The sequence below is a fragment of the Nicotiana sylvestris genome, chromosome 6 (genome assembly GCF_000393655.2).
Source record: "Nicotiana sylvestris chromosome 6, ASM39365v2, whole genome shotgun sequence".
NCBI lineage: Eukaryota > Viridiplantae > Streptophyta > Magnoliopsida > Solanales > Solanaceae > Nicotiana > Nicotiana sylvestris.
The window spans coordinates 148,915,495-148,925,861 of NC_091062.1; the positions used below are offsets into that span (position 1 = coordinate 148,915,495).

Here is a 10,367-nt window from a genome sequence, read left to right on the forward strand (position 1 = left end):
CATAAATTTATTGGAAGATCAGTGAACCCCATCATAGATCTCACCATATCTAATAAGGTTCGATTTCTCCTTTCAGACACACCATTATGTTGTGGTATTCCTGGAGGTGTCCACTGTGAGAGAGTTTCATTCTCTTTGAGATACTTAGTAAAATCTTCACTAAGATACTCTCCACCTCTATCAAACCTTAGTACCTTAATACTTTTACCCGTCTGTTTCTCAACTTCACTACGTAACCTTTTGAACATTTCAAAAGATTTAGATTTGTGTTTCATAAGATATACAAATCCATATCTTGACATATCATCAGTGAAAGTGATGAAGTAAGAATATTCACCTCTAGCTTGCATTTTCATGGGCCCACAAACATCTGTATGAATTAGTCCCAATAATTCAATAGCTCTTTCTCCAGTTCCAGTAAATGGAGATTTGGTCATTTTTCCTTTGAGACAAGATTCACAAGTTGGATATGATTCAAAATCATATTTGTCAAGGTACCCTTCCTTGTACAACTTGTTAATTCTTTTCGCTCCAATATGACCAAGCCTACAATGCCACAGGTATGTATGATTTACTTGATCATCTTTTTTTCTCTTAAGACTTGAAACATGCATAATCTAATTCGCACTTACATTAGGTAAGACATAAACATCATGTTGGAGATAGCCATTCACATATAAATTATCACCATAATAAATAGAAAAAATTCCATTGCCTATATTTATGTAAAAACCATGTTTGTCCAACATAGAAGCTGAAATTATGTTCGAAACAAATTTAGGAACATAATAACAATCATCTAACATAAGTACTTTGTCCGAAGGCATTAGTAAGAAAATTGATCCAACAGCTATGGCTGCAACTTTTGCACCATTTCCAACTTGTAGATTAATTTCTCCATTATTTAGTCTCCTACTTATCTTGAACCCTTACAACATATTACAGATGTTATAACCACTGCTAGTATCTAATACCCACAGTGAAGAATTAGTAGTAGCTAAAAAAACCTTGAAAACATTTTTCATTAATGTCTCACCTTGTTTCTTGTCCTTTAAAATTGCAAGATACTCCTTGCAGTTTCTCTTCCAATACCCTTTCTTCTTACAGTGAAAACATTCATCATCATATACTGACCGCAAGATCAAATTTTTACCAAGCTTGTACCCCAACTTCTCATGTTCTTCGGCAAGAATAATCACATGATTGACAAGGGGTCCAACCGAAGAGTTTTCAATGTCCAACTGTATATAAACCATTTTCTTAAGATATTCAATAATTACAGTTGGATCCATATTCTGATGTATCCTCTGGAGTTCAAAACTCATAGAAGCGAGAATAATGTATTTAATAGTAAGGCATTCTTCCAAGTGTTTCTGATAAACCTTGGTGCCTTGAACATCATTCTCTGGTGGGATTATCTTTGCAGGCTTATCGATCATATTAATAAGCTTTTCATGTATGAGAACAATTCTCAAATTTCTATACCAGTCATCAAAGTTTGGTCTTACCAACGTGTTGGTCTCAAGTATTTCACGCAGTGATATAATAGAAATATTGAGAAATCTAAAATATTGAAAAGAAAAGGCAATAATATAAGACCATATTTACATATATCATAAAGATATGGACTTTTATCTAAATGATATTTTCACTAATTATTTTAAACTATTTACCCTCATTATAGTTTAAGAAATCTTTATTTCTATTAGTGGAGTAAAGAAATCCTTCAACAATATGTATGAGCCCCTTGGAAGTCAAGTCGTTCCTCACATATATCTTAAAGGTAGGTACTCTTACCAATTGTATCCCTATATAACTTCCTTAAATAACTCTATGTCAAATAGTCCCCTGGTAGTCAGGTCGATCCTATTAGCATAGTTGAGTTCAACCATCATGATAGCAAAGAACTTATTAAATTTTATACTCCCCCGGGTAGTTCAGGCGTCTAGTGTAAAATTGAATAATTCCTTCAATCCATAGATCTAATGCAAATAAACAATTTTAACATATTCTCGAACTATAAGTCTCCTGGTAGTCAGGCCGCTCCTTATAAACAAGAGATAAGTAAAATTATTTACTTTGATGGATAGCTCTATAATAAAATATCTTATATTTTATTATTCAAGAACTCAAATTTTACTAAGAGGGAATTGTTGCTAAAACAACTTTTAATAACATGATGATCAAATCTTTCATAGCACATGAATTTGGTTTAAGTTGTCTACATGCTTTGTCCTAAATTAATTTACATCACATGTAATAAATAATTCAAAATCATATGCCGAACAAGCATGTGACATAAAAACGAAATTCAAGATACTTCTAACATGTTTATCTTATATATCACATATATCACATAAAATAATTCATGCCAGAAACTTATTATTAGTTAATACCTCATAAACTAATAACAATTTAAATAATTGTATAATCTAACAACCTATTATAGATTAACGTCGTATCTTATACCAAATTTTAAATTCAAGTTACGAACTATCTCAGTAGTTTAACTTTTATGAATACATATTTTATTCACAATAAAATAATATCAATCCATGCATACAAACAATTTGTCTAGTGCACAAGACACATGTATTATAGTTTGAACTTTTCAAATATAATCATAAAATATTTCATAAATAAATTTTAAACACGAGAAACCATGGCTCTGATACCACTGTAGGATCGCATAGAGTTGTTCATAACACGCAGTGGAAGATAAAAGCAATCCTAGGCAGAAATTTTCGTGTTTAAAATTTATTTACATATCAAAGATCGGATCTAAGACGTACCTTAGAGAGTCTCGTTTTTAAATTTCTTCGATAGTGCGAAGACTCTATGTGTATCCACACCGAGACTGGTCCTTGCTATCAACTCCTTGATCAATGAAACCCCATGAACAAATTGAATGAAAATATTGTGTTGAAATTTTCTCAAAAATCTCAACTCAAAGGTAGAAGAACAAGAAATAATTTTCTTGTACTAGTATTTTCTATCTTAGTTTTATATTGCACTATTACTTTCTCAAAGTAATTTTTCTTCTCAAGAATAACTCTCTTGATTTCTTTACAATATGTATAAGATCTATGCCTCACTAATTCTTAATTAATACCCACACATATATATACATAATTTCCATTGAAAAATACAAATCACATGTCTTTTGGTAAATAAAAACATGTAACTTATTTATGGAATTCAATTCTAAATTGAATTCTACAACTTAGTCAACATTTTAAAATAAAAGCATGTAACTCATTTATGGAATTCAATTCTAAATTGAATTTTTCTTATTAATATTTTCCTATTAAAAAATTATCTCTCATATCAAATGGGTTGAAAATTGTAGACAACATCATAAGGACTTTCTATGTTAATTAATCCAATTCAAAATTGGATTTACTAACAAGACTTTATTAATAATTTATATAACATCTTTTATATAAAATAAGTGCTATATATATATATATATATATTAACCAAGAGATATAATTTCGTTTTTCTATTCTAAATAGAATATTTTAATTTGTTCACAATATTAAATATATCCTCTGTGCTAGCGAAGAATATAATAATATTTCATTTGGACTAATAACTAAATTTATTTGACTAATTAAATTCTTTAATTTAATTATCAAATAATAAAGCAATTAATCCTTTAGCAAAGATGAGAACACTCATTAGTGTGCGACCCCATAGGTTCAATACTAAGCCGGTAGTAAATTGATCACATCAATATACTAATCAAGGGTGGCGTCTAGCAACACTCCTTAGCGACCGGATAGCATGAAGTATACAATTTATTCTCAAGAACCTGTAGAAGAATAATGTATTAATTCCTTCTGTCATTATAGCTTTGGGTCACTCTAGGATATGGTTCAACTGTCAAATCCTAATAAGCGATCAACTATGTGTTCATGTCAAAATATAATCAACCATTGAATGACCTAAGAAACTCTTTTCTTCTTTCATTCAATCGCCCCGGCCAAGGTCTTAATTTGGTCGGTTATAATTCATGACAACATGGAGCTTAAACTCATTACCAAGAGTTGACAGATTCCATCTTGATCAATCACTAATTCTACAAGTATTTAATCATACCCAATATCCTTTCAACTATCGCCCTAGGGCCATAGGTGTCTAGTATCCAAGTACAATAAATAACTTGTCAATTACTATGATGATATCAGGTCAAAGGAAGTTCTTACATCACATTCTTCCAGAGAATATCCCATTGACAGTTTATGGTAATTCTAACCATTAGGAATTATCCAATGAGTCGGTTCAATGATCATATCTCTATATGCATCATCTATCTATGTGATTTAGTTAATGAGATCAACTAATCTTTATCCTATAAAGATGATCGCATAGATATTGATCTAACCGGATTATTAATGTCCAAATTAATAATCCTACGATCAAGAACAAATTTAGATTAAATTATAAGAAACTTCACTCTCATTATCATGATCTCCATCACAATGTCAAGTCTCAAAATTTAATCAAGGACCTTATCAAATTAATCAAGCAATTAATAACAATGATAAAAGAATATCAAATGCCATATATATATTTTATATGAAATAACGTTCACAAAAAAATATGTTCAGATCATCAAATATGACATTGGATCGAAGGCATATCTAATATATCCCTAACATATTAATCTTTCTAATTAAATTGGACCTACTAGCTTTATCAAATTAAAGCTTCTGATGAATCAGAAACCAGCATCACCCTTGCAAAGTCACGATCAATTAACTCCTCTAAAACATTGCATAGTGGCAGTTGCTTGTTGCTTAGGAGCCTAAGGAGTATGACGACTGTGAACCCATGTACTTTTCCCGTCCCCCTTTGCTGCAAAGTAACAGCTATTAGAAAATTCAACACATAAATCCCTTAATCATCTTTTGTCACAAGATCATAGTATACCATGCAAATAGCCAGCGATCAACGGGGAGAGGAGTCATGGCTCTTAACATATCTTGTTGCATTCTATCTGAAGTAGTATAATTGAAATGAAATTGTCCTGCCAGAATTACTTGCCCCATCTACACAAGCAGTTGACAACCTCTGTGTTCATATGAACAATGGATTTATTTGTAGCTAGAACCTATCTATTGTTAATGAATTTAATAAACTTAGGCATGTAATTGCCTTTTATGTGACTTGTAGTGTATATATATCTTTATACTCGTCAGCCTATATTAGTTAATCCCGGAAAACTAATTATATTGAACTCTATTCTTAAGTACCCTTTTTGGTTTAATTCAGGTAAACATCTGATTACTTGTGTGGAATCTTTGCTTCATTTTCTTTAGTATTCTCTAGTCCAATTAAATTGCTAGGGAAAGATGTGCTTAAGTGCTAGCAGTTGTCAAAATTATTAATATTTGTTTTAATGCAAAATCACTAATATTGGTTTCAATGCTTTTGTGCAAAATAATGTTGAAAAAAAAAAGAAGAATTATTAGCTTCCCAAAGTGCATATGTTGATGGAGAAACTAATTCAGCTAGCGAGCTTTCTCAATTAAGTGAAATGGATATTTGGGTGCTATCAGTTGGTGGAAAGAAAAAAAGAAGAATTGTAGGTCTTGACTCTTTGGGTCGATCTGTAAAAGTACCTAAGCAAATAACATCTGATGTGTCGGAAGAAGTTGATGATCGGATTAGAGCCCAAGTTCATGCATTAAATGCTGAGTTATATAATCAGTTGGAAGAAGCACAACACCAAAATGAAGAGATGAGGCGCCAAAATAAAAGATGAGACGCCAAAACAAAAAAATGAGGAAGGAGTTTGGTGATACAAATGAGAAATTAGCAACACTGATAAGGCATGTGGGTTACCCGGCATCATCTTCCAATGCACAACCATCATCTTCGTAAGACAATCAAGATTCATCGAGTGATAATGATGATAACAACAACTCGGTAGATGAGTATGATTATGATTGAGATACTTGGTAGTACTATTTAAGATTTACAGTTTAGACTTTTAAGTTTTTTCACTTAGGAATTATTCATTATTATTTATTAAATTATGGATCATTTTTTGGCTATATATTATTTCAGATTTGTGCAGAGTTGTTTGTTTGAAAAAAAAAAGGATGAATACCATACGTCCATTGATTGTGTAGAATATAATTTGGGACTAAATACTAACAAATTTACTTTTGAAAAATGTACAAGTTACTTGTTTATTTTCATCAGGAAGTGCCCTGAGCGGATCAATCTTTGTTGGGATTTTACTTGCAAATATAGAGTACATGAGGATTTTGTTAGAAATTCTCCTGCAGAATTATCACATCAAATTCCCACGAAATTCCCTTTTTTCACGAAATTTTTATTGAATATTTCCTGCAAATTTACTTGGAGGTTTTGCTGCGGAATTACATGCAAATATTTGCCCACGAAAATCCCTAGGAAAGCTCCTTTCTTTCACAATTCTTTACCAAATTTACTTACAATTTTTTGGTATTTTTTGCGAAAAAATCCGCAAGTAACTTACATATGGATTTAACATTCCCAGATAATGCACCTGCGGCCAATTTATCCCCAGGTAACATACCTGGGGAATTTAAAATTCGCAGGTAATATGTGACGATCCGACCCGTCGTCTCATGAGTTACTGTCTCGTTCATCCCATTTTCTGCTTCCTCATGTTTCATTATCGGTATTGGGTGCATTAGAATTTATTTGGAGCGATTTTGATAAGAAATGAGACATTTAGTCTCTTTTAAGAAGGCTTAAGTTGGAAAAGTCAACCGGACGTTGACTTATGAGTTAGAGGGCTCGGATGTGAATTTCGACGGTTCGGTTAGTTCCGGGAGGTGATTTGTGACTTAGGAGCAGGACCGGAAGTAATTCTGGAGGTCCGGTGTTGAATTAGGCTTGAATTGGCGAAGTTAGTAATTTGGCGAATTCCGGTTGATAGGTGAGATTTTGATCCGGCTGTCGGAATGAAATTCCGAGAGTTGCTGTAGCTTCATTGTGTCATTTGGGATATGTGTGCAAATTTCAGGTCATTCGGACATCGTTTGGTCGGGTTTTTGATCGAATGTGTGTTTTAGAAGTTTTAAAAGAACTTAGGCTTGAATTCGATATAATTTGATGATTTTGGCGTTAGTTGAGGTGTTTTGACGATTGGAGCAAGTTTGGATAATGTTTTAAGACATGTTGGTGCTTTTAGTTGAGGTCTCGGGGGCCTCGGGTGTATTTCGGAAGGTTAACGGATCGATTTAGGCACGAAAAAAATAAAGTTGCTGTATTTTTTTACAGCACTGTGAACAGTAGTCATGAACAGTGTCCATGAACAGTGCCCGTAACAGTATCCGTGAATAATGCCGTGAACAGTACCCCCATAACAGTCCGTGAATAGTGCCGTGAACAGTACCCCGTAACAGTATTCGTGAACAGTAACACGGGTGAACAGTAACACAGGGTGAACAGTAATTCCGAAAAATTCTGGGCAGAATGTTTACATTTCATTCGCGAAAAACACCCCATTTCTCCACCATTTTTAGTCATTTTGAGAGCTTTTGGACGGGGATTGAAGGGAGTTTCAACTAAGATCGATTGGAGGTAAGTTTTATGAGTTAAATACATGATTTTATTGAAGAATCATCCTAGAAATCCATGAAAACATAGCCAAATTATAAGAAATTAGGGCTTGAGATTGAAATTCTAAATTTGGGATTTGAGGGGCCAAATGGACTCTGATTCTTGTGAATTTGGTATGTATAGACTCGTGGAGAGATAAGGAACATTTTGATGTAAAAATTTCTGGATTTCAAGACATGTGCCGGGGGCTCGGGTTTTGCAAATTTCGTGATTTTTGATATTTTTCGAGTCTTTTCGATTAGGTTATATTCCCTTAGCCTATTGTGATGTATTTGTTGTGGTTTTGGCCAGATTTGACGCGTGAGGAGGTCGATACGAAAGGAAAGGGCATCGCGGAGTAGTATTTGGCCGGCTAGAAGAGAGTAATAGATGTAAATGATGTCCTGAGGGTTTGAAACCCCGGAATTTCACATCATAACGCTATATTGAGGTGACTTGCACGCCGGATAACGGGCGTGGGGTAGAGCACCGTTGGGGATTGTGACTTGGTCTGTCCCGAGAGATATTTACTACATTTTTGGTTGAGACGTATACTTTATTATTGTGAATTGGGCTTGTTGCCATGCTTCGGGCCATGTGCCGACCTGTAGAACCCTTATGGGAGTTTTGACTGGTTTTCCTCACTTATTTTGTTACAGAATTTATATCCTCAGTCATGTTTCCAATTGTAGGCTTCTTGCCAATTATTTGAATCCTTCAGGGATTGATATCACTGCTTTCGCATATTTTGCATATCATTTGACCTCAGTCCAAGGTTTTAAATACTGTTTTGCAAACTCAACCATCTTTCTAAGATTTAAAAACTTAAATGATATTTCTAAATGATATTTCGGGCTGAGAACTATTGTTTTACAAATGCCCAAGGGGCTTATGATGATTTCTGGACTGAGCATGGAACGGGTTGCGCGCCGCAGCAGTGTTATATTGATATTGAGGCCGAGAGCCTGGTTGATTACATTGATATTGAGGCCGAGAGCCTGGTTGATTACAATTATATTGAGGCTGAGAGCCTGGGTGATTATACTGAGATTGATATGAGGCCGAGGGCCAAGATTTGATGCCACGAGATGGCTTGATATTGCGCTTAGGCTGTAGGAGCCCCTCCGGAGTCTGTACACACCCCCAGTGAGCGTCGTTAACGATAAATAAATATGGATGGCTCGGGATGCACGCCGCAGTAGGTACCAGAGGGTACCGTCATATGCATTGCATTGCACTCATGCATTTATTCTTAATCTCCATTATCTGCCATAATAATTATGTGCTCTTATTTCATTGACCGGTTGCTTTATACTGTTCTGAGCCTGAGGGGCTGATACTGTTCTGAGATACTGAACCCGATTGACAGATTTCTACTTATTATTTTGATACTGAGCCCGATGGGCAGATTTCTAATTATTATTTTGATACTGAGCCCGAGGGACAGATTTCTACTTATTATTTTGATACTGAGCCCGAGGGGCAGATTTCTACTTATTATTTTGATACTAAGCCTAAGGGGCAGATTTCTACTTATTATTTTGATACTAAGCTCGAGGGGCAGATTTCTAGTTATTATTTTGATACTGAGCCCAAATGGCAGATTTCTACTTGTTGTTTTGATATTGAGCCCGATGGGCAGATTTATACTCGTCATTTTACTGCCAAATTACCTATTTTACCGGTTTAAAAGAAATTTCACATGATATTTCACTGAATTGTTATTTTAAATGATTTCACTGCTTCTGTATAGAATGTTGTGTGCCTTAACGTGTTTTCTTACCTTCAGTCATTATTTATATTTATTACTCACTGGGTCGGAGTACTCACATTACTCCCTGCACCATGTGTGCAGGTACAGGTATTCCTGAGGCATAGAGCGAGTTTTCTGCTGTTCAGTTTTCATCGGAGTTATCGAGGTAGCTGCATGGCGTTATCAAACCCGTTTTCTCCTTTATCTTCTGTTATTTATGATATCTTCAGACTTTGTTCCTAATTCCATACTTTGTAGAATTTTTGTAAACTCTGTAGTAGCTCATGACTTGTGATACCCCGGTTAGGGCTGAGTTGGGTTGGATTTCCGTATTTTATCTATACTTTCCGCTATTGGATATTATTAAATCATGTTTATACTATAATTGTGTTAATTAATTGTCTTAAAAGGATGAATTGGGTTGAATGGCTAGCCTTGCCATCATGAGAGGCGCCATCACGACCAGGTTCGGGAATTGGGTCGTGACAAGTTGGTATCAGAGCCTAGGCTAATTAGTCTCGCGAGTCATGAGCCGGTTTAGTAGAATCTCGCGGATCTGTACGGAGACGTCTGTATTTATCCTCGAGAGGCTGCAGAACCTTTAGGAAAACTTCACATTCTTGAATTCTTATCGTGCGTCCTTGATTCAGCTTGAAAAGTAACTCTTACGATTTCTTCCACATGTTCGTATGTGCGAACGAGCACTCAGTATTCGATTTGCCTTGATGGCTTGTAATTCCCCGATGGAAGGGCGAGACGTGATCTCGGTGAGTTTGATGTTAGGCCAGTCTAGAGGACTTGAGGCCGGATCTTGCCTATGGCTTGAGCACTGAGGTGCTGATTGTACGAGCAAGTGTTTTGAACCTTTATGTTCGGTATTGTCCTTATCAGTGGGAATCATGGCTGGATAGCTACGTGAGGAGTATGATAGTACTGCGAGATGTATCTATACGACTTGGAAGTGACGAGGAAGGTCTACTGGATGATAGATGAACTATTGAGTGTATGATTT

General features: G+C 34.9%; 1 protein-coding gene across 1 annotated transcript; it reads right to left on the reverse strand.

The window, feature by feature from the left end:
- Positions 1–617: 617 nt before the first annotated feature.
- LOC138871453 (uncharacterized) lies at positions 618–1,439 on the reverse strand. The gene is made up of 2 exons (XM_070149333.1): positions 1,037–1,439; positions 618–928 (listed from the first exon to the last, which is right to left on the reverse strand). Exons 1-2 carry the CDS (start codon positions 1,437–1,439, stop codon positions 618–620), a joined length of 714 nt encoding a protein of 237 aa, XP_070005434.1.
- Between the last annotated feature and the right edge of the window lie 8,928 nt (positions 1,440–10,367).

Bases quoted from the DNA above. Each gene is read 5' to 3' on its own strand.
- LOC138871453 (XM_070149333.1), bottom strand. From the start codon at position 1,439: ATGATCGATAAGCCTGCAAAGATAATCCCACCAGAGAATGATGTTCAA. The intron at 929-1,036 runs GTGAGACATTAA...ATATGTTGTAAG, and splicing joins TTTAAAGGACAAGAAACAAG to GGTTCAAGATAAGTAGGAGA.